The 24101-nt window shown below is 44.3% G+C and overlaps 2 protein-coding genes across 10 annotated transcripts in view; one reads left to right on the top strand and one right to left on the bottom strand.

Moving 5' to 3' along the window:
* MYO9A (myosin IXA) overlaps positions 1-10586 on the top strand; it is a 290265-nt gene extending 279679 nt beyond the window's left edge. For all 9 annotated transcript variants that reach the window (XM_054562050.1, XM_054562278.1, XM_054561989.1 and 6 more), the window contains 3 exons: positions 5995-6197; positions 8116-8258; positions 8788-10586. In XM_054562050.1, coding sequence (XP_054418025.1) covers positions 5995-6197; positions 8116-8258; positions 8788-9254 — 813 coding nt within the window. In that variant the 3' untranslated portion in view covers positions 9255-10586. The remainder of the gene's footprint in view (positions 1-5994; positions 6198-8115; positions 8259-8787) is intronic.
* Positions 10587-17257: 6671 nt separating this feature from the next.
* NR2E3 (nuclear receptor subfamily 2 group E member 3) lies at positions 17258-22755 on the bottom strand. Its single transcript, XM_054583266.1, has 8 exons — positions 22692-22755; positions 22074-22200; positions 21831-21934; positions 21495-21743; positions 21217-21392; positions 20206-20452; positions 19857-19962; positions 17258-17390 (listed from the first exon to the last, which is right to left on the bottom strand). Exons 1-8 carry the CDS (start codon positions 22753-22755, stop codon positions 17258-17260), a joined length of 1206 nt encoding a protein of 401 aa, XP_054439241.1.
* Positions 22756-24101: the final 1346 nt, after the last annotated feature.

Here is a 24101-nt window from a genome sequence, read left to right as displayed (position 1 = left end):
TCTGTTTCTAGGCTATTTTGACTATTCTTTGTACCAACACCACTATTTTAATTACTATAGCTTTCTGAAAATATCTGCTAGAACAAGCCATCGTACCTTCTTCGAAAGTGTTTTGACTATTCTCGGCTTCTTTATAATGCTATGTAACTTACAGAATTAGCCCAGGCCAGTGTGGCTCGGTTGGTTGAAGCGTTGTCCCATACACCAAAAGGTTGAGGCTTCAGTTCCTGGTTGAGCACATACCTATGTTTCGGGTTCAACCCCTGGTCAGGGCATATATGGGATGTTTCCCTCCTCCCTGCCTCACCCTCCTCCTTCCTCTTTCTAAAATCAGTAAATAGCCCTGAGTGGTGTGGCTCATTTGGTTGGACATCATCCCGCAGAATGAAAGGTCATTGGTTTGATTCCTGGCCAGGGCCCATGCCTAGGTTGCAGGATCTGTCCCCAGTTCGGCATGTACCAGGGGCAATTGATCAGTGTTCCTCTCTCACATTGATGTTTCTCTCCTTCTCCTTCTCACTCCCTTCCCCTCTCTATAAAAATAATTAATAATTAAAATTTAAAATCAGTAAACATTTTTTTAAATTTCAGAATCATAAAACTATAGAATTTACAAAAATTCTCTTGGGCTTTTTTTTGAGAGTGCATTGAATTTATAGATCACTTTAGGGAGCATTGCATTTTTGCAGTATTGATTGTTCCCATCCATGAGCATGATACCTCTCTCCATTCATGTAGACCATTAATTCCTCTCAGAGCATTTTATATGTAGATATCTTACACTTCTTTAGTTTATTACCAGGATTTTAATATTTTAATGCAATTATAAATGTTATTTAAAAATTGTTATATTCTGTTTGTTGCTCATTAAATAAAAATACATTTGATTTTGGTGTTTTTCACCTTGAATCCAGCAACTTTGCTGAATTTACTTGCTCTAATAATTTTTCTGTGATTCCTTTGGATTTCCTATTTCCAGTCATACTGTTCATGAGAAATGATAGTTTCACTTGTTCTTTTGTTGCCCTTATGCCTTTTGTTTCTTTTTCTCGTGTTAGCTAGTACCTCCAGTGTAGTGTTGAAAGGAAGTAGTGATGATGGTAGGGATCATTCTTTGCATCGCCCAGTCTCAAAGGGTAAAGCTTTTAACCTTTTACCACTAAATACACATTTGCTATAGAATTTTTGTAGATGATTTATGAAATTTAAGTATATTTGCTTTGATCCCTGGTTTTCTAAGAGTTGTTGTGATTTATTGTTGAGTGTTATAAAATGCCTTTACTGCATGCATTGAGGTATTCATAAGATTTATTTTATTGTTACGACATATTACACCAAGTGACTGTCTAATGTTTAACCTTCATTATACTACTGCAGTAAATCCAACTTAGTCATAAGGTAATGTTTCCTACATGTTGCTTACAAGTTGTTTATATACTTGTTATGCCTTGATATCAAGGTTATGCTGGCTTCTAAAAATGAGTTGGGGAATAGGTCTTTTATTAATTTTGTGGAAGGTAATTTGTGTGATTTGTATGTTATTTCTTCTTGTTTGCTAATGAAATCATACCTAGAGTTTTCTCTCTGGAAAGTTTGCATGTGTGGATTCAACTTATAAGATTATTCACTTTTTTGTATTTCTTTTTGACAGTATTAATTACTTGGATTTTTGTAGAAATTTCTCCACTTAGTATAAAATTTCGAATTTATTGACATTAAGTTGTTCATAGTAGCCTCTTATCCTTTTTATGTCTACAAGATTTGTAGTGACATTCCCTGTTTCATTTTTGCCTTTGGTTATTTGTGAATTCTCTCTTTTCATCTTCATCAGTCTTGCCAGTGTTTTAACTTTTTTATGAGTCTTCAATGAACCACGGTTTGGGTTTAATCTTCTCTTTTCTAATATTTATTTACTCTATGTGTATTTATTTTTTTTCCCTTGGCTTTATTGTGTTGTTTTTTATTTACTTTCCTGGGGAAAAAAAAAAGCTTACTTTAATTTTTAACCCTTTAGCTATGGGTGTATTAGAAGTCTGTTTCTTAATTTCTGAATGTATAGGTGTTTTTAGTTTTCTCTTTGTAATTGCACTGTCAGTAAACTTATTTTAAATTACTTTAAAGGTCAGATAAATTATTTCAACCCTAAGAAATGTATTGTCTTTGCTGTATGTGCTTTAAAATACTGAGTGTTCTGTAGTTGTTAAGACACTGAATTCTGTATACGTCTATTATTATCAGTTATATTTAAGTCATTCAGTTTCATAGCTTTACTGATTTGTGTATACACACTTGTTCTCTCTGTGCTGATCATAGTTTTGTCGATTTCTTTAAGTATTTTTGTCAGTATTTTCTTTAAATTTCTGAAGTTATTTCTTAGGTACTTACAAATTTGGAAATGTTATATCTTCTTCATAATTTGAACTTTTATCTTTGTGAAATATCCCTCTTCATCTAGGTTAACACTTCTTATCTTAAAGTTAACTTTGTCTAGGATTACTATTACCTATATGTTTTCTTCTGATTAGACATGGTATATCCTTTATTCCCATCCTTTTACTCCCTGCCTTTCTGAAGTTTCATGTTTCATATGCATCTATTGTAGACTTCATATAGTATAGTTTTTTAAATGTTTTTTTTTTAAACTTTATGGATTTTAGAAAGACAAAAGGGAGGGAGAGAGAAACGTGAATTTCTTTTTCAATTTATTTATGTAGTCATTGGTTGGTTCTTTTTATTTTTGGGAGGCTTTATTTATTTATTTTTAGAGAAGGGAGAAAGGAGAGAAAAAGAGGGAGAGAAACATATGAGAGATGCATCGACTGCTTGCCTCTTGCACACCCCGAACTGGGGGCCTGACCTGCAACCCAGGCATGTGACCAGAATGGGAATCAAACCTGTGACCTTTCATTTCACAGGCCAGCACTCAGTCCACTGAGCCACACCAGCCAGGGCTTTATTGGTTGATTTTTGTATGTGCCTTGACCAGGGATTGAACCTGCAACCTTGACATATTGGGATGACACTCAAACCAACTGAGCTACCTGGCCAGGGCCGTAGCTTTTTCTTAAAAACACAGTCTAACAATCATCAGATTTTTAACTAGAGCATTAACTCTATTTACATTTAATGTAATCACTGTAGTATTTGGAGTTAAATCTACTATTATATTATTTATGATACATGTTCCTTGTTTCTTGCCTGTATTTCTTTTTTGCCTTTTTTTTATTATTCCATTTTTTCTTTTGTTAGTCTAGAAGCTTTTACATGCTTACTATTCTTTTAGTAGTTAACCTAAAGGTTACAATAAAAATCTATTAACAAAGTCTGTTACTTGGTACTTTTATCTTTTTCCAAGGTAATGTGAGGACTTTAATATGCTTTAGCTATTATATAATATAACTGCTTTTTTTGTTGTATTTTTAATTATCTACATTTTTAATCCAACATACTATTTTCACGTTTTATGTAGCCAGGATTCATTTAGACTTACATATTTACTGTTTTTATTGTTCTTTGTTTCTTCTTCCCTAACTTTTCTTTTTGGGTCATTCTGCATCTGCCCTTTAGTATTTTCTTTACTGCAGGTCTGATGACACCACATTCTCTTAGACTGTCTGAAAATGTCTTTAATGCACCTTCATTCCTGAAGGTTGTTTTGCTATGTATAGAATTCTAGGTTGGCAGTTACTTTTTCCTTCCATCACTTTGAAAATGCCATTGTTTTCTGCCTCTCATTGTTCCTAATGAAAAGTTGCTTCTTTGTTGCAGGTACATTTTTTTCCTTACTGCTTTTAAGATTTTCTCTTGCCTTTGATTTTTAGCAGTTGTGTCTGGGTATCAACTTTTTAAAAATTTATCTTTTTTAGAGATCGGAGGCTTTCTTTTCTTTTTTCTTTTTAATACTACCTGAGGATATGTTTATTGACTTAAGAGAGAAAGGAAGGGAAAGAGAGAGAGAGAGAGGGAAACATTCATGTGAGAAACATCAATTCGTTGCCTCCTGTACATGCCATGACCAGGGATCGAACCTGCAACTTAGATATGTGCCCAGACCAGGAATTGAACCCACAGTTTTTTGGTGTACAGGATAAAGCTCCAACCAGCTAAGCCACCCGACCAGGGCTTTGAAAGCTTTCTTTAATCAGTAGGTTGATATTTTTTATTTGGTTTTGAAAAATGCTATGCTATATTATATCTCTCATGTTTCTGCTACAGGATCATTCTCCTCTCCTGGTATTTTTTTTTCTTTTTACATGTGATAGATCTTTTTACAGTGTCTTGTCTTTTACCTTCACTTCTGAATTTTTTCAGAAAATATTTTGTTTTGTTTTGTTTTGTTATCCCTGCTTGATTCTTTATATTTTCTTCTGACCTAACTTCTGGTCCACTAATTCAACAATGTCTTTCTGTCTCCTTCAGAATGGTTATTTTAAGCCTGTCTCATAGCCACAATGTCTGGAGTCATGGAGGGTTTCTGTTTCTGTTGTTTCTACTGGTTTTCATTTACATTGTCTTGTCTCCTTTTATGCTTGGTTTCTTTTGATTGTATGTCAGACACAGTATTTGAAAAATTATTTATAAAAATATATGGAGGCCTGAGACAATGTTATTATTTTTTTCCAAAGAGTATTTTTGTTTTTTCAGACAGGTTCTAGGGCACTAGCAATTTGGGATTGCTTTAATACAATTGTAGGGATTACAGTTTTCCAGACCATTCAAATGATGTGAAGCTAGGCTGCAGTGTCTGCAAGAGCTATTATAATTTCAGTTTACCCTTAGGTCTAGGATACAAACCTTGGAGAGCCTAGCATCAGGCATAGAAATTTTGCCAGGCAGCAGCCCACACCCTTGTGTGGGTCTGGACTCCCACTTTTATTCTCTACCCCAGGGGTTAGCAAACTCTTTCAGTACAGGACAAGAGAGTAAATATTTTAGGCTTTGTAGACCATACAGTCTTGGTTGCAACAATTAACGTTACTATTATTCTGAAGGAGACCCATAGACAATGCATGAATTAATGAGCATGAATGTATTCCAGTAAAACTTCATTTACAAAATCAGGCACAAGGTCAGATTTGGCTCATGAGCCATAGTTTGCTGACCCCTGATGTAGTCTGTCAGAAGCTTTGCTCAGACTCTCAACAATCTCTTAAATTTAGATTAGCCCTCAGTGCTGGGCTCGCCTCCCCTTGGTCTCTACCTTGTTAGCTTTCTAGTGCCTTTAAGAATATGTTGGGTTTTTGTATTTGGTCCAGTTGTTCCCAGGAGGAGGCTTACTCTGAAATACCCTGTCTGCATTATCAGAAGCTGAAGTTATACAGAAAGTAACCAATTTAAAAGCAGTAAGATTTTTTTCCCCTCTGATCTCAAGAAAGTTTCTTGAGTTGTTCTCAGAGAGTATCTCTCACGAGCACCCTGTGATATATAAATGACTTTTTTTTTTTTTTTAATGAAACTGAGTTTCAGGGCATGTATCTATGGTCTTCCTAGAAGAGAGTATGCTCTTTAAACGTAAAGATCAGTGTTGTCCATCAGAACTTTTGTGTGTTGATGGAAGTGTTCTCTATTTGCACTGTTCAACATGATAGCTGCTAGTCACCTGTGACTATTGCAAATTTGAAATGTGGCTAGTGTGAATGCAGAACTAAATTTTTTCTTAATTTTAATTGATTTAAATTTAAATAGCCATGTGTGGATATTTAGTTTGGAGTGGATACAGTTTAGAGTAAAAAGAAGAATCTCATCCAGTACACAATGTGTTCTTATACTCCCACCCACTGAAGTAACTTCCCAGTGCTCTTGCAAGAAATAATTAGCCTAAATGTATTTGGCTGGATGACATTCCACTAAATATCTTAGGCCTCCTTGCAGAACGTTTCCATTTATTTGTACCATTCATCTGGTATGATGGGAGGACACTTGTTATCCTAAATGGGCCAAGTAAAACTGATACAGTCACACAATATACTTTATAACATGTATTTTTCTTTGCAGGGAAAGGGGCGTCTTTGTCGAGGAAACTATCCAAGTCCATCCTCTCCTGTTGCAGTTGGGTTACCCTCTGTGTCAGATGTCCCAGAAGAGGCCTTGACTAGCGAGGCAGCCATGGAGATGGACATGACGGAACAACAGCGCGCGGCCATGCAGCAGGAGGAGAGAGTGCTAGCTGAGCAGATCGAGAGCCTGCAGAAGGAGAAGTAAGTGTATCAAACATCTCCTGTGTGTCAGGCGGTATAGGGGGATGTGGAAATGACAAAGACATGTTGTCACCTCACGGAAGGAAGCTCTGTGAGCAGGGTGACCTGAAGCTGCTACAGTGATGATTCTAAACAGGTTGACTGGGACAGGGTATGTCAAAGAAATCTTGGCCAGGATTCTTAAGAGGTCAGAGACTAGCTACATTGAACAGATTTGTCTTAAAAAGGAATAATAAGGATCCCAGGCTAAGACAAAGTCCCTTCCAAAAGTGGGCATTATTCAGAACTCCATGGAAGAAAGACATTATCTGAAGATCAGTATGGCCTTGGGTCCAGCAACTAGATGGTCAGAGTAGGGCAGCAAGTCTAATGGGCACTGATGTAATGGGTAGGGAAATTGGCTGTAATGTAGGAGATGGACAAATAAGCAGCTTTGTAACCTTTGCCATAACGGGAGCAAAGGTGGATAACAATCATCCTGGGGATAACGTGAGCATCCCATTGTTCTCCCTGAAGGTACCATATACTGATTCTGATTGACGATGATGACTCTTAAGTTTTAAGGGGATTTTTGTTGCTTGAGTTCCAGGATCCCAAATCTGAGAGCTTGATTCATGTGGGCCTATGAGTCTGTTAAAGTAGTTTTTGCCTGTCAGGATTGATTCTAGAATTTAGGCAAGCTTAAAAAAAGCAGCTGGGGCTCAGTTGTGCAGAACATGGTAAGGCAAAAGTAGTGTACATTGACTGCACTATTTGATATAAGAATTACCTAAAAAGAGGACCTAACTCAGCTCTGATGAAAAATGGTATTAGAGGTATTGAAGGATGAATAGGAATTTGTAGGAAGGGGGAAATCTTTCTAAAGAAAGGAAAAGGCACGAACAGTCTCAGAGATGCAAATACACAGGGCTTATGACAGTGGTAATTGCAGCAATGAGCTTCTTGTGGGATTATCTTTGAAAAGATTGTCCAAGCAGGGTAGTAGAAGTGAAGCTTAAAGGGCTTTGAAAGGGAAGAGATGACAAAGGGAGTAAGAATAGGAAGGACAAGAAAGTTGTGGGCAAGTAAAGTATTGGATTCAGAGCTGGTATATTTCCAGGTAATGACGAACCCTAGGATCTGCTCATTGGAGAAAGTTGCCTATATAAAGTGGAGGAAAGGTTAGTAGTAGTTGCAGACATAAAGGAATTTTGGTACTAGGGTATTTAAGTGAGCTGTTACAAAGATATTGATTGAAATAGATGAGGGTGATGTCAGGCAGTAGTGAGAAAAGCAAAATTAGGAGTCAAGTACCAAAGATTTAAGTGAGTGAGGGGCATGACTGAAGTAGCTGGGTGATAAGAGGAAGACGAGTGTAAAATACAGTAGGCGGAGATGGCTTAAGTTTCACGGACAGAAAAGATCACTCTGTTCTTCATCCAGAGGTTTGTCTCTTGGCAAGGTAGAGAACAGTCTGTAGCCAGTTAGTCAGGTTTCATGGAGAATAGTTGAAGAGTTGGAAGTAATCTTAGTGATTATCTAGTTTAATCTCTTTGTTTTGTGGATGAGGAAACAGGTCCTTAGAGAGGAAAGTTCCTTCCTGAGGCGTTAGGAGTTTAGAGGGGTTTAGAGCACCGATCTGATTATTAGCCCAGAGTTCATTTTACCAACGTATCTTACAGCAGTGGCATCTTTCCCTCCCTCACCCTTGGCCATGTTGTAGACCCAGCCTTTGTTGTCATTTTTTCCTTTAGTACGTGCAGTTTTAGCCTTCACCATTACTGTAGCGAACAGATCCTTATTGCCACCCTGAATGAGAGCACTAAAAAATGTGACAGTTCTTGCCACTTAAGTCCCTGACTTTTATGGAAGGTCTCTTCTCCTATTGCCTCCCGTCCCCTTATCAAATACTAATGGGTTTCTTGATTGTATCTTACAGGGAGGAGCTAACATTTGAGATGCTTGTACTGGAACCCCGTGCCTCTGATGACGAAACCCTTGAGTCTGAGGCCTCCATTGGGACTGCTGATAGCTCAGAAAACTTGAATATTGAGTCTGAAGGTGCAGTCTCTGAGAAATCAGGTAAATGAACATGTTAATGCAAAGGACGATTGAGGATTCCCAAACTAAGACAAAGTTCCTATCCAGAATGCTTGACCTTACATGAAAACGTGACAGAGTCATAAGGAGTTGAAATATACTGATCTTGTGAAGCTTTCATCTAAATTATTAGATGAAACCTTCAATGTAATGCAGCTTTTTAGTAATTTAATGTTTTCTCCTGCGTTCAGTTTACCACAGAGTAAAGCCAGTAATCACACCAATATTGTCTTACTGACCCACGATCCATTTTCTAAGCGTGGGTAGTTTTTTAAATGATAGTGACAGCTGTAGGCCTGTCCTAAAGGCATAGTCAAATTCCAGACTCCCTTGGGGTCGACTCTGAAATAATATACGTAGAAATGGATGGTGAGCTCTTTTTGAGTTACGAGTGTGCACCTCCATTCCTAGCCCACCTAATTTCACATGTGAATGGTGACACCTATTCATTACAGGACAATTTGCTTTAGGCGGAACTGTTTTTACAGCGTTGGTCTCTTTTCTGCATTAGAGAGAAGCTTAACCCTGAGCTCCCTGAAGGCAGCTGGCAAGCCTGAACCTTCTGGCAAGTTGAGAAAGCAGCTCAAAAAGCAGCATGACTCTTTGGATTCAGTGGACTCTGCAGTCTCTTCTTTTTGTTCATCTAACACTGCATCTTCTCATGGGACCAGGAAACGATTCCAGATTTATTCTAAATCTCCATTCTACCGAGCTGCCTCAGCTGGTGAGGCTCTGGGAGTAGAGGGGCCATTGGGTCAGGCCAAATCCCTGGAAGACAAGCCTCAGTTCATCAGCAGAGGAACCTTCAACCCCGAAAAGGGCAAACAAAAATTAAAGAATGTGAAAAGCTCACCTCAGAAAACCAAAGAGACCCCAGAGGGGACAGTGGTGTCTAGTCGCAGGAAAACTGTGGACCCCCCGGACTGCAGCTCCACCCAACAGCCAGCTCTCTTTGGAAATAATGAATTTATGGTTTGAACTGGCAGATGTGTGTCCCTTCATGGCTGCAGAGTGGTAGACACATCTCATCTTTGGGGCCCCTTTGTATCACTTCATCCACAGTAGTCCAGCCTAAGTGAGGTCCTCCTGCCTCTTGCCCAAGCATACAGCTGAGACCTTGTGTGCTGAATTCCTGGGCCTCATGCTGAAGGGGAAAGGCCTCTCTGAAGCCTGTTGGGGATGGAGCCAGCTGTGCCTTGGCTGCTGTATTAGACTAGAGATTTCACTAACAAAGCCACTTGGCTCAGGCCTGGGGATTTGAGTCAGTTGTGGAAGCCTTCGTAGTCACCTCTCTTACATCCTCATTTCCCTTTCCAGGGGTGGGTGTAGAACTGGGGAGCACATTGCGGGCCTGAAGGATCCATTGATTTCTGACATATGAGGAAAATATACAAATCTTTCTTAACTATGAAAACAAAGCCATTGGGTTCATTTTGGGATAGTTAGGAGCTGGGGTAGAATATACTTTTTTCCCCAAGAATTTATAAACAAAAAGCCTGAGCCCTCTATTTTAAGATTTTTGAAAAAGACTTCATGTTGTATTCTGGAAAAAGTAAAAAAGCAATTGTTTCCATCAGAGCATGTCTCAGACCCCTGGTTACACAATGAAGAAGGGAGTACATGTTTTGTTTTTTGATGATGTTTGATGTGTAATAATAATCAGTGCTGGTGTAACTCCTAGTTAGTTTCTGCCAAATATATTGCATGGGCTGAAGTTTCAGTAGCCACACTGTTATCATAATCCCTGGTCCTAGGATCAGGTTTCTCTATTTTTTTCAAATGTCCCAGAGTTAACGGTGATCCCTAAACATGAGGGCTTCACCCTAATCCATCCAGGCTTTTCTCTTTGTATAGATAAACTAAAGATCACATATCCAGCTGCTGGTAGATTTCAACCACACACTCAAGACAAATGATGATTTAATCACTTCTCTCAAAACATTCACACAAAATACTGCATGAGTGTTACAGAAAGCTGCCAAAAAATAAGAGAAGTTTTTCAGATGATCCATCTAACTTTTATCTTCTTTTCCTCAGATCATCAGTATTACATAGACTTTTTTAAATATCAAGGACTACTTGAAACTACTTTTGTTAATATCTGGTTACTGAAGTTTAATGTAAATATTTATGTATAGTATGCATATTTCCTTTTAACCGTATGCTTCCCTCCTCCCATGGAATTTCTTCCCCCAGATTCTGGATCATTGGACAGGGAGGTGAGAGCCACGCATCCCTGTGTTGAGGGGATAAGTCAGACTGTCTTTCACCACTAGGTGTCTCCAAACACCTGAGTTATAATAGCATTTTAAGCTTCTTAGCATTGTCCGTGGGATTAGAAATCTGTTTTTGCTATTTATAATATATGGAAAATGAAACATGATACCCTTTCTTGAGATAAGTATGTGAAAATGTTTATTTTTAAAGTTACTAAATGCATCTTGTCTAACTACCACATGCACTGTTCTAAAAAAGAGCCTTTACCATCTGAAACCTGAATTTTGGTTATTCATGCTTCCTTGATTGGAAATATTAACATTTATATCAAGGCAGAGTCTTTCCTGTTACACAACACTGAACTTCGTGCCACTGCCTCAGTGGTGGCTGTCGAGCCCCAGAGCTGAGACTTAGAGCATTGTTCTGAGTGGCAGCAAAAGGTAGCAGGAAGGAGTCTTGCCTGTCCCTGGTTTGGGTTCCGAGATGTGCTGGGGAAAGGAATCTTTGTAAGTCTCCAGAACCATGATAGTAAATGTTCCATTTTAGATCCCACAGACATCTGCCACCGTGTCCATACTGTCCTGAGGAGTATCAAATGTAAAGCCTTTAAAAACCTGAATTTTGGAAAATCTCCTGAAGGAAAACCCAGACCCTCAGCATGGGTGTGTCAAAGTGGGATTGCTGCTGCCGCAGGGCCCCTGCGGTCCGCACGCCTGTTCCAGTGTCCCCAGGCGAGCAGTGTGCTCTGCCGCGCATGAGGGCTGCTCTTCACCTGCCAGGCACCGGTCAGTACTGCACAAAAAGGAGGTCGTTCCTGTTGGCTAATTCCTTTGGCCAGAGGAATGGCCTGGAGAATACATCTTGGCATATGTTCTCCTTCTAAATCTTTGTGGGTTTTTTTGTTGTTGCTGTTTGCAAAATAAGTTTGTGGCAGTTAAAAAAACTACTCAATAGGACACTTTATAGAACTCGGCAATGGATGTTAAGAGACTTTATAATTTTTCTCAGGGACCTGAAACCTGAATTTGGATAAAATTAAATAAAAGACATTTGTTTTTCAGTTACTAGATTTGTGGATTTCTAGTCATTTAATAAGCTGCCAGAATGAAGGGTGATGGGGAGGAGAGATCCATCCAATGGCAGGAATGGAGAGCGAGTCCAAGACCCTCCCTTTGAAGGAAGAAAAGCCATTTTCTTGTGGGATAATAGGTATTGACCTGAGAAAGAGTTGACACCATTACTCTTTAAAAACTGTCAGAATCAAGCGTCCTATCTCCCATTCGATCTTAACTGATCCTCTCCCTGGTTCAGGTTATGTCACCACGCAGTGATGCTGCATGCATTGCAATCACTTACGAGTAAGCTATTTAACCTTAGTAAGTGTCACATTTGTATTTCCATTGCTTCTCCTTTGCCTGTTTTCTCTGATCTCAGAAAATGCTTGCATGGCAGCAGCTGGGCAGCCCCACACTCAGAGCTCATGCTCCAAAATGAAGCACATTCTGTTCCTCTCACACCTTCCCAGCCCCAGACAAAGCCTGGATTTCAATTCTGCCCATTTAAAGCCAACATATCCCTTATCATGAAAAATGTGATGGCAGCAGAGAAGTCTAATTTGGGATCACATTGGGTTCCACAAAGTGAAGCAGATGACTTCAATAGCAAATACAGGAAGGGTTCAGGAAGGTGACATTCTTAGTTTATAATGGACTTTGTACTTGATTCCTGCCAGTTTAGTGTTTTTGCCACCCTGGGCTTCTGAAAACACAAAGGGAGATGCTCCTTGTAGGAGCTTTGCAGAAGCAGAGGGACCGAGGTCAGGCAATGGCATGCCGGAGTCCTGCCTCTCACTCTTCAGAAACCAGCTGCAGTTCTTCACTAACCTCTGCTGGGAGGTTAGTGGCCACTTCTCTGTTGTATCACGGTTGCGTTCACTGTCAAAGACGGGATCCCAGAAACTTGCTGAAAAGAGGAGGTCCAGCAAGGTGCCATAAGCCCACTTCAGTGCCTGTGGGCCTTGGTTTTTTAAACTAAAGTTAATGAATGTGTATTTTTCACAAGCACTTAGGTGAACTAGAGAGAAGGAAGTGTTCTCAGGATGTGTTCAAAGCCACGAGGGTTTTAATTTTAAAAAGAAACACAGTCCAGGCTGCATCCTCCTATTCCCTCTCCTTCTTTTCCCTTGATAGGGAGCTGGACATGGGGCATGCATCAGTCTGTGTTGACAAACATGTTGATGTCACCCATAATTTTGTGACAACTGTCCAGCACTGTCCCCAACACCATGCTAGTCTTGGTGGTAAAATTTCTTGGTATTTGTGGGAGTCCTCTGTCTTTCTATGTCCTAAAATACTTTTAACCACTTTTCTCTGAAACAGCTCCCACATTTGATTGGGTGTGAAATGGTAACAGCAGAATGATGAGTGTGGACATGATCTGTTTGGTTTTTTTGGTCTCTTGGTTGAAACTTTAAAAAAAAACGCCCCACCGAAGGGCCTGTCACCTTGCTACCCATCCATACTTAATACCTATTTACCAGCCCTCATAGGCCATATTGAAGTTGCACCTTTTGAACCACGTAATTGTATTTACTAGGGCAAAGGTGTGTACTACAGATTAGTATTATATTATTTTAATGGATTTAAATAATTTATAAGTATGCTGAGTGTAAATTTTTAAATGACTATGTATTGTAAAAGGACATATCCTGTGAAATATAATATTTTACTGTTAAACAGAATAATTCTCTAAGAAGAATGATTTATCTCACCCATGGAACTGATTACATTCCTGATAACAATCAACAAGCACTTTGTAATTTCTTTTTGGGTTTTCTGGGGGGGCCGTGGGGAGCAAGACATTATCTGTATAAAGTCCAGTTTGTGTCATTCAAAATATGTACTGTATGGCTACACAAGCAGCTTGAACAAATCACTCCAATGGCTCATTAAAGAACAAAAGCTTCCAGAAGCCGCAATACGTGTGGTTTGTTTTCTGACCATCTTGGCTCCCATCCTAATGCACTCCAACCTGATCTCAAGGAACAAAAATGATTTTTATTAAACTGTTTTTTTTTTTAAAGGAAGGGACTGAGACCACGATCGACAAAGTGCAGAAATAGTAGTTACTGGAACTCAGCTGAATTCAAGTAAAGGCGAGATCTCAGCTGTTAGTTTACTGTAATGGGTGCTAGCTGTTAGCTGTCAAGACTTCACTGAATGAGTTTAGGACTAGCTGGGCAGGGAAGGCAATAAATCTACACTAGGGTCCTAACCAAAAAGGCCATGAGGAAGTAGCAATGTCTGCTGATAGCAGGCTCAGGAATTCAAACCTCATTTTCCCTTTTTGTTCTGCCACCACATCGCGTGATTTTGGGAAAGTCATTTGCCCTTTCTGGATGTTAGTTTTCCTATACAGAAATGAGTTCTCCTCCCAGGTTTACTTCTCTGGGTAGCTTCTACAGACTCTCTGGTCTACTTGGAAATTACTCCACCCCCCTGAACTTGGTTAGATGTCTTCTGTTCTCAACAGCTCCCAGTATTTATGGCATCAAAAAACTTTGATGTCAGCCTCTCATCTAGTGAGACTGACTCACACTCTTGCTGACTTTTAGATCCCTAGCACCTAACAATAGGTGCCATCACTTGGTTGCTGGATGAGTGTGTGAGTGGATCAGGGTTACCCAAGTGCCAAACCAAGTCTAAGGTGAAATGGAAAAAAAATTTTTGCATTTTTCCCTAACAGTATATTCATTCAGTTTTTAAACTCTAAGATTATCCTTCCCATTTCTTCCTAAAGTTTTAATTTACATTTTTGCATTAAATTACATCAAAATGAATTGTAGTGAATTGTTTCTTTAAACTTCCTTAATTTGTCAAATAAGACCTGGAAATGTCTTTTTTAAAACTTGTTTCTGTGATTACTGAATTTACAACAAACTTCTATGAAGACAAGAGCATGAAGTTGTAAGGAGATACAAGTTATAAAGAGACAAGAGCTTTGATTTTTTAAAAAAATTGTTCTTTATCATATATTGGGCAGCAGTACGGTGTCTTAGACCAGGACCATAACCACAAGAGGAGATAAGACACATGTGATATCTGTTTAATCCTGTAGGCATCCCGCACACCTGGTCGAGAAGTGTGTCACTTCCCAGTTCTGTGTTGGCATTTATCCATTTATTCAAGAACTACTTAGTGAGCACTCATAGGTACTGCTGTGCACCTCTCCTTGGGGTACACTGGTGAACAAAACCAAACTCCCCACCCCTGTGGTGTTTGCATTCGAGTCGGGAAAATGACATCTAGGGAGACTAGTCACCCCTAAGATCCGGGCTCCACTCTCAGGCTATGTTTATTTGAAGGGTGTTTCCTGGCATCTTTGAGTCTCTCTGCCTTTTGACCTTGAAATAAGAATATGAAAACTAGCTGAAAAGAAAGGGCCAAATAGGCTACCCCAAAGACTACCTCTTGTGTATTTCATAACCAAAGACATTTCTGGCATTGAGGACAAAAAAAAAAAAAAAGTTTTCATAGTACCTTCTTCCCTAGCAAGAGCCCTAAATGCAATGAAAGACCTGTTACCCATTCGACTGTCAGTGGGGCGAAGTTATAGTAAAAGGTTGAATAAATCCTGGGATCCACTGAGAGCTGCATTGTATTAGGAAAACAGAAGCCTCTCTCTATATATTCCAAATGAGAAGGACTTAATATAGGAATTAGGGACTTAACATGAACATTAGAAGAACTGGGAAAACACAGGTCGAGAACAGCACAGATCTCAGCCAAAAGTTCCAAAGTTCTCAGCAGCTTTCCTGGGGACCACTGCAGTTCCAAAGAAGGCCCCTGGAAAATCTGTTTTCCTACACACCCAGCTGCAACTGCCTCCGCAGAATAATGGCTTCTGCTTATCTTCCAGACCTCATGTGCTGCCCTCCTTCCCTCAGTAGCTCATGGGGGAAGGGATCCTGGGAAATACAGATCTTGGAATCTTTGCAATGAACACAAGACTGTAGCAGGCAGTGGTATTGACACCAGGTTGACCGCAATCCAGCTTACGTACCTCCTCTGACTCTCCCAGACTTCCTCCTGGAGATCTTGGACAATCTCTTTTCCAACATAAAACTGCTGTGCTCCCATATCCGAGACACACTTTGTGAATTTCAGCAGGTGGCTTTTGCAGTCTTACATTCTCAAAAGTGAGGCTGTAGGATGAATGTACCTATCTGGTCACATTTCAACCCTGTTTCCTGCTGAAGCTCCTTTGCTCAGGCTTTCTATAAATAGGTCTTTAGTGTAATGGCATAGATGTTAAATGACCCAAATAACTGAGGGCACATATGCTTTTAGATGAAGAGTCTCAAGTAGTTTGAGTGCTTATTTTGGAAGGGCTTAAGCTGGACAGGATTTGCAGTACTCTTTCCTCTCTGGGCACCAACGTCGCTATTGTCATTTCCAGATCAGAGTGTTCTGAACCTCCATCAGGGCAGGATATCTCTGTCAGCTGGGAGAACATGTGCGGAGGCTAAAGTGCAAGGAAACCCCAAGGATTTTACTGATTTCTCACATGACCTTTTCCTTCTTTGAGCATTTCTTTGAAGACAGAAAATGCAACAAGCTCCTAGGTGTAGAGGGGGTGCGGGGAGGGGACAGTGCCAGAGCTGAGCTAGTTAAGTAGAGTCGCAGCAAATTTTGAGTCCTCTCTAAGCCTCCAGTTTTTCCATTTACAAAAGGGGATGATTGGTTCCTCCCCGAGAGTTAATGGGAGGATTAAATAACAATGCATGATCAGTGCTCACTTCATTGCCTGGTATATAAAGTGCCTGATATATGTTAACTTTTTATTATTGTTATTATTTCCTAGTCTTCTGGGTCTGTCTTTGACAAGGGTATGAGGTTCATCTGAGTTTCGTCCTCCATAAGGAATTAAGAAATGATGGTGATTCCCCTTCACAAAAAGTGCCTATACCTGCCTTGTGTTGAGATGGATGGTGCTCCCCTTTGTTTATGGAGAAGTGAGGAAGGATAAGCAGGAGAAAGAGGAAGAGAAGCCATGGGAGGGTGGGGCGCTGTCTGGAGGGAAGCTGGGCTGTTGAATCCTGTGGGAGGTTTTTCAGGGGCCTTGAACTGATTTCACCTGGATGCTGACGTGGGCTGGGAAACTTCCTCTGTGAGAGCCTCAAAGGAAGAGCTCTGGCCACATTCCTTTTCTGTTTTTGTGTTTCCACTTTTTTCATTGAGATCTAACATGAAACAGTGATGTGCACAGATCCTAAAGACACAGCTTAAATAATTTTTATGAATGAATGAATTTGTGAAACCACCTCCCAGGTCAAAATAAAGACCATCTCTAACACACCAGAAGGCCCCCACGGGTCCCTTCCCAATCATCCCGCCTCCTACTCCGGACAGCGCCGTGTCAGCTGCGGTCACCAGCAGTCAGCCTCGCCTGTTCTGGAACGTAAGCAGGACTTGTTCCTGGCTGGTTCTCTTCAACTTTCATGTCTGTGAAATTTATCCATGTTTTCACATGTATTGGTGGTTTATTCTTTTTTATTTCTGTTTAACATTATATGACTATACTACAATTTGTTAACCCATTCTACAGTTTGGGCTATTATGAATAAAGCTGCCATTAATATTCTTATATTGTGGTGGACAGTTCTGCTAGGTGCAGGTAGAATTACTGAGTCACAGGGCAGGCCAATGTTTCATTTCAGTAGATTGTTTTCCAAAGTGGCTATACCCATTTTAGTTCCATCTGCATTAGTTTTTGAACATATCACAGAGGAGCTTCTCCATTGGAGTGTTCCCTATGGTCTTGCGGAAGAAAAGGAGCTCCACGCGTTCAGAAGTGATAAACCTCAGAGATGGGAGGAGCAGGAGCAATTTCCCAAACCTGAACAGGAAAGAGGGCACCGTCAGTTCTATTATCAGCACCTGAGCACAAGTGCTGGGGCAGTGCCCTCCTGGGAAAGGAGGGAGCAGGGAGGAGTGGGCAAGAGGGACCCAGGGTGAGTAAGGGGGATTTGCGGAGAAGGCCCCGTTCACTGGAGTGGTTGCCCTCCCTGGCCCCTGGCCCATGTGTCCCCCTCCCATATATTTAGTTGAGGAGTGTGCTGAAAATTTGTTATGTATAAAGATTATAAAGTGAGAAGTTCTTTATATTAATAATATGTACAATTATTATGATAATTAATACTATATATTTGAAAAGAATGTAAGTTCCCCTCTGTAAGCCACCTAGGATGGCAGAGTGGCCATTAGTGAAAATATTCTTAAGTAGAATAATTTATGGCTAAGATACTTATCCAGAAAACAAGTAATTTAAACAAGCAGTTTAAAATAAGAGCCATTTGCCAAGCAGAGTTCCCCAGTGCAGAGCCGGCGGGAAGGGAAAGCCCCAAAGGACAGACGGGGGATGGGACCTTCCTTGCGTAGGAGGCCTGACAGCCTGCGTCAGGGCCTGTGTCCAGAAGGCCACTCCCAAGGGAGGCCACTGCGTGATCAGCTTCCTCCGCGGGGTCTGTGGGAAGGCTTCCTGCCTGCCACTCATCCAAGATTGCTTTCTCCTGCGAGTGCAACGGAGTGGCACTGAGCGGTTGTCCCCATCCCTGTGCCTTCCCTGCTTCTGTGTTTCTGAACTAAGGAGAATCAGGAGGAAACAAGTGTGAAGCCAGGTAGAGAAATTGATTTTCCACACTGCAGGCATTGATCCACTGGTAGGTCACAACTAGTCTTTTAAAACACACACACACACACAAATATCAGAGTGAATTACACCAAGTGAGGGCAGGTATGGTTTGGTGGGATTTCGTTTCACTGTCAGTGTGTATTTGAGTTATGGTGGAAATTGTCTTTCTTCCTGGGTATTGCAGTTTTTAAAAACTGCAGCGTGGTCACTGTGCCAGCAGCTCTTAGAGAACTCCAGGTTGCTCTCTCGCTCTCGGTTGGTACTGAACTGCCATAGAAATGATGTAGGAAATCACAACCAGAATTTTGAAATTTGATAGAAAACCAATATGCCTGGACATTTCTGGAGGCTGATCCCAACAGAAACTCAGCCAAGGAGGGCTTCTGCTGTCTGCTGACTGCGATGGTCATTCTCAGGCTGCTATGTCGAGTCTTGAAAGAGTGCTCTTCCCGTGCAAAGTGGCATATGCCTAGTATGCTTTGATTCTCTTCCAAGGGAAGTTACGTCTTCTTGTGACCATTTGTCAGAGTGGAGGTGGTTGAGTGTGTCCATGTTAGCTTAATTCTTTGAGGGGACTGTTGTGAGCCCCAAGATAATCAGGTAATATCGTCTGAAATGGCCAGTAGATTCCTGGAGGCCAAGTGCTCCGACCTTGCTGAGGCTACACTGTATCTGCTGGTGGTGCTGGGCCAAGCTGGACCGGCCCAGAGCCCCTGCCCCCCTCACCTCCACAGCCACACTCGCAGCCTGCCCAGACCCAGCAGGGGCCAGGCTGTTGTCTGTGCACATGGCTATACAAGGGCATCCTAGAGGATGCCCCTCTGTACCTCCATCACACCTTGTCATGCTCCCTCAGAACTACCTTTGCCTCCTCATTTTTCTTTCTATTTCATGACTACCTCCTCTCCCGATAACTCCTCTTCCCTTACATCACCCAAGTGCCAAGTCTAACTCATTCCTGCTTCTGGAGACACTCAATTCTGCTGCTTTCTTTCCACCCCAGGGAGCCGACTTCATGGGCTCCCCTGGAGGATGGCAGTGTCCTCAGCATTTGCTGCTACACTAATCCACACGAAGTCCAGCTCTGCGAGCTCGCACCTGCAGGCTCCCCTCTGCCTGCCAATCAGATATGGCCTGGTTGGCCTTCAAAGTCCTGAACGGTGCTGTTTTCACCTAATCTGCCTTCTCACGGGAAGCCATCTGTCGCACCTTCCAAACTGGGTTCTTGTCCTAAGAACACATGCAAGTTCAACTCTCTCTTTCTCTCTCTCTCGCTTTGTAAATGATGATTTCTTTTCATTTAGACCTTAGCTTGCCTTGCAAGCCCAGCCCTGCCTCCACAAAGGCCCTGTCAGTTCTGCTGTGCACGCTTGCCCCCAGTGGGTTTCTGCCTCCTTCAGACCCACACAGCCCCCCCAGTACCTGACGAAGTCAGTTCTCACCTTGAGTGTGGTCACTAGTGCCCGACATCCCTGGAAAGCACTTTCATCTTACACACATTTTGGTCCCCACTCATGGGGCCTTGCGCTGTGCCTGGCACACAGCAGACGCTGGTTGACCTGAGAACCTTGTCCTGTTTAATCAGTGCAGCCCCGATGAGACGGAGCCTGACAGGTGGGCAAGGAGTGAAGAGGTGGAGGGACAGGTGGGCAGGGAGGCAGGTTGAGTCACCTCACAGGCTGGCGAGGATGATGGGCCTCGCAGTGCTGGCTCAGCATCACCTGGGACTGGTCCTGCAAGGCCTCCACGTGCTCAGGATCCTTTAGGCCCTGTGTTTCTGGAGAGGAGCAGCCTGCGATGAGCTCCTGGCCTGGCCTGCCCTGTTCCTCACAGTCAGCCAGGCCCTCAGGAGGGGGGCGCTCAGCCCTGCTCCTCTCTCCTCCTGCCCCCCCAGGGAAGAAGTCTGCACAATCTGGGTCTGTGCGGGTTATTGGAGGGAAAGTGAGAGGTATACGGAAGTCATTGGAATGCCCATCCTTCGTTCCCAGCTACTTCTCTGGTTGGACAAAGACTCAGCTACCTGGTTTAAAGAGAACCAGGGCCTTCATGCAGGCGAACTCCGTGGGATCCACCGCCAATGCCCGGAACCGTGAGATAGTTTCCTGCAGAAAGCGCATCTCTGCACTGGCCAGCCCCAGCCGGCCCTGGGAAGTGCCAGCAGCCACGGCCTCGGGTGGGGCCAGGAGGGGGCAGCTGTCCAGAGGCAGAGACCACTGTATGGCTCCCAGGAGGAAGAGTTCACTCCAGGCCTCCTCCAGCAGGATCACCTGTGCTCAGGGAGGGAAGAAGAGTGATGGCTGATCCACAGCATCTCAGGCTCAGCTTGCAACCTCTGCCACCTTCGCGGGTGCCCTAGGACAGGAAAGACTGTTCTTCTGGCCTACTGACATTAGCCAGAGGCCCAGAGCTCTGGGATTTGGTACCATCTGGCCCGGCTGCCTGAGTTCCATCCAGAGCCTCACCTGGAACATTTAAGGAAGCCTAGAGCTATGGGAAGGTGGGTGGCCTTGGGGACACACCCCATGATCCCTTTAAGTTGAGCATGCTCAGGAGACACAGCCCTGATTTCTGATCCAAACCCTGGCTTGGGGCTTGGACCCCCCACGTGCCTTCTCCGGATTTATCGTGACAGGTTGGTCGGCTCGCCCATGGGAAATCCAAGGAGCACCCAGAGCTGAAAAGGTTGGGCTAAAACTCAAGCCCTGAAGTCAGAGGCCTTTGTGCTCCAAGGGGTCCCAGAGCCGCCCACTCATGCTTCTCAAGGTATGCTGACCACCCTGTCACATATGTGTCTGTAGGACATGAGGTTTTGTCTAGGAGGAGAAGAGACCCGGGGACCGCAGTCACCACCTTCAAGACCCTGGTCCCTGTGTGTCCTGGCCATCATCTTCCCCTGGGTGCTCGCCCCAGCCATAACCTCTGCCCAGAGATGTGACAACACTAACAGTCATCATGAGACACGCAGCCTGACCTATTGACACATACGTGTCCCCAGCCTGGATGACTTAAGGGGGTCGCCTGGTGGGTATACCTGATCCCGGAAGGGTAGGTTGGAGAACACAGGCAGGTTCTTGGCCCACTTGACAGCCATGAAGAGCAGGCGAGCTGACGTCTCATGGACGCTGTCCAGACCACAGGGGGAAGAGGATGAATATGGGGATGCGGGGAACTCAGGGTCATTGCTGGTGACGTCGATGTTCTCATCAGCTGTTGGAGGAAGAGGCTGTGACATAAGCCGCCGCTTTTCAGCAGGAGGCAGGGGTTGCTCAGGGGCCTGAGTGTGAGGATAAAAGCCCTTCTCCCACCTACCATCCTCGGGCTCCAGCTTAGCACAGGTTTCAGCCGTTACCAGGCTTGCCATGAAGTGGTGATGGCCCAGAGGTGTGAGGGCCCCAGTCCCCAGAGCTCTGGCTGCAGACACAGGGGTGGGGCCCTGCGGGCTGGGCCCTGCTGGAGCTGGGAGAGCCACCAGCGGCCCCAGCTGGGGTTCCCTGTTTGGTTCCACGCCGTCAGGGCAGACCTGGGCGGTGCTGCGTGGCTGACGCTCATTCTGCACAGCTGGGGAAGCAGAAGGGTCAGGGCGCCCCACCCACCATGCGCCCCCATGTCTCTGCCGTCCCTCTTTGGGTTGACTACCCGACTCACCATCCTGGTTCATGCCTGCCTGCAAACACTTCCTCAGGCGACAGGCCTGGCACTGGTTCCGGTGGGCCTTGTCCACTGGGCACATTCCTGCACCCACCTGGCACCTGCAGGCAGAGGGGTGCCCCAGGCGTCAGTGTCCCACTCAGGCATTGGACGGCGGGCTCTGTACATGTTCACTCTGTACCTTTCTTCCCTGAACACCCCTACCCTCCCGGAGCTCTGCTGGCGGGTCCAGCCCCCCACCTGTAGATAAGCCTCCGCCTCACACTCCTCTTGAAGAAGCCACTGCAGCCGTTGCAAGTGTAGACGCCGTAGTGCTTCCCGCTGCTGCTGTCCCCACACACGCGGCACTGCAGGGGGTGGCCCGCACCTGGGGGACAGGGTGGGCTGGGCCAGGGTGGGCTCGCACATCCCTCCATCCTCTTCACGGACCCTCTTTACCCCTCATTCCCTCTCCCATCTGGAAAAGTGTCTCCCCCTCATACTACCCCTGCCCCACCACATCCACACAGCTTCTGCCATCACACCTCCCTCTATGGCCAATTTGCAACAAGTGTATAGGCTCTGCCTCCGTGTCCCACCTGCCATTCCCTCTCTGCAGGTGGCTCCAGGCCCCATTATCCCACAGAAACATTCTTGACAACACCACTGGGACCTCTGCTGACACACCCTAAGGGTGCTTCTCTCTGCTCTTCTTCCTCTCAGCTCAGTCGGCCTGCGCTGGTTCTGCTGACCCTGTGTTTCTAGGATTCTGGGTTTGCCAGGGGTTCCAGTGGGGCTGGGCCTGAGTTGCTCTGTCTCTTTTCATGGTGCACACCTCACTCCCCAAGGGCCAAGATCTTACCTCCAGGAAAGCCGTACCTGTCTGTTCCTCCCCCAGGCCCCAACTGCTGGGAGGCTCCTTCTTGGAGGCAGCCACAGCCATTGGGGAGCTTGTGGGGGCCGTAGCCCAAGTCCAGGCAGGGCCCCGGCAGCCTCAGCCTTCCTGCCTGAGAGTGGCCTCCTGGGACACTGAGCTGCAGCCTCTGCTTCCCTCTCTCTCCTCTGCCCCTCTGTGCCTCTGCCTCTTTCTGTGTGAACCTCTCCCTTTCCCTGGCCCTGGAGATCCCCCTCTGTCCCTATCTCTCTCCCCGTCTCCGCTGTCTGTCTTCCTGCCTCCTCTCCCCTCCGTCTGACTCAGGAGCTGCCGCAACTTCCCCTTACAGCGGCCGTTCTGGCTCAAGGAGATTTCTTCCAGGGCAGCGCTGGACGCAGCTTATGATCCTCTTAATCTTTACTGTCTCTGCGAGGATCAACCGGCCACACCTGCAGCATTACCAAGGTGCCGCTGGAGCCGGCCGGTCGTGCTGGCCGGTTGTCCCTGGGTCCCTTCTGCCAAGTGCTCTCAAGCTATTTGTCATCTAATGCCAAGTCCTGAAGGGAGGTGTGGACTCCACTTCCTCCAGGACTTTAATCTTTTTGTGGTGCTCAGTATGTTTCTGGGGACAAGTGTGTGGCCAAGGCATGTGTGCTTGTGTGTGGCCTTGCGCGTGTGGTGCTCACTGTGGGTTTTGGGTAAGTCCAGCTCTTTGCCCCAGTGGTTCTCCTCTAATTCCTTGAATAAGGGACTGTTGAAAGCCCAGGATTTGAGGGTCCTAGCCCCCCTGAAAGACTAGCACTCCCCAAAACCTGGCACAGAGACAGTACCTATCACACATGGGAATGGGCCCAATGTGGGGTCTGAGGATGGCTTGGAGGTGGGGAGGCCTGGGCTGCAATGTAGAGGGTCACCTTCAGGCCTGCAAGGTGGCAGAAGAGGAGTTGGCAGATGATTTTCCTACCCACCTGGAGAGCTAGGCCTGCAGGACAAGAGGGGATGAGGACACAGCGCCTGAGGCTGGCTACAGGCTCTCGGGTGGCCGCCCCTCCTTTCCCTGACTTGGCCTCGCAGCCCTGGGCAGGCTGGCCCCTCAGCTGTCCCCAGGCCCATTCTTCCCAGCCTATGCCCAAAGCCCGGGAATGGTTATGAGAGGAGGGGGTAGAAGGAGTTTACCTCCGTGGACGAAGTACCAGCCCCAGAGGGAGGGTGGAGAGAGCAGAGATGGACCTGAGTTCAAATCCCTGCTCCCTAACAGGCCAGTCATGTGTCCCTGAGCAACCTGTCTATAAAAAGGGGTAACAAAAGTACCTGTCTTGTAGCGTAATTAGTGGCAATAAGTAAGATCATTCTCAAAGTGCTTCAGCACCTGGTACTTAGTAAGAGTATAAAAAATGATAGATGCTGTTGTTATT

Source organism: Pteronotus mesoamericanus, unplaced genomic scaffold, assembly GCF_021234165.1.
Source record: "Pteronotus mesoamericanus isolate MK-2021 breed Mesoamerican mustached bat unplaced genomic scaffold, CSHL_Meso_final contig_100, whole genome shotgun sequence".
Lineage (NCBI taxonomy): Eukaryota > Metazoa > Chordata > Mammalia > Chiroptera > Mormoopidae > Pteronotus > Pteronotus mesoamericanus.
Note: the sequence above shows the minus strand (reverse complement) of the source record. Positions and strands in the feature narration are given on the sequence as shown.

What these genes read in the sequence shown, in the direction of transcription:
- NR2E3 (XM_054583266.1), bottom strand. Translation starts at nt 22,755, where the DNA reads ATGGCTGTGGCTGCCTCCAAGAAGGAGCCTCCCAGCAGTTGGGGCCTG. An exon ending in TAAGCTGGAGCCCGAGGATG is followed by an intron (nt 21,393 to 21,494) that starts GTAGGTGGGAGA and finishes TTCCTCCAACAG; the next exon opens with CTGATGAGAACATCGACGTC. An exon ending in CATCCTCGCCAGCCTGTGAG is followed by an intron (nt 17,391 to 19,856) that starts GTGACTCAACCT and finishes TTTCCTGTTCAG; the next exon opens with GTTTGGGAAATTGCTCCTGC.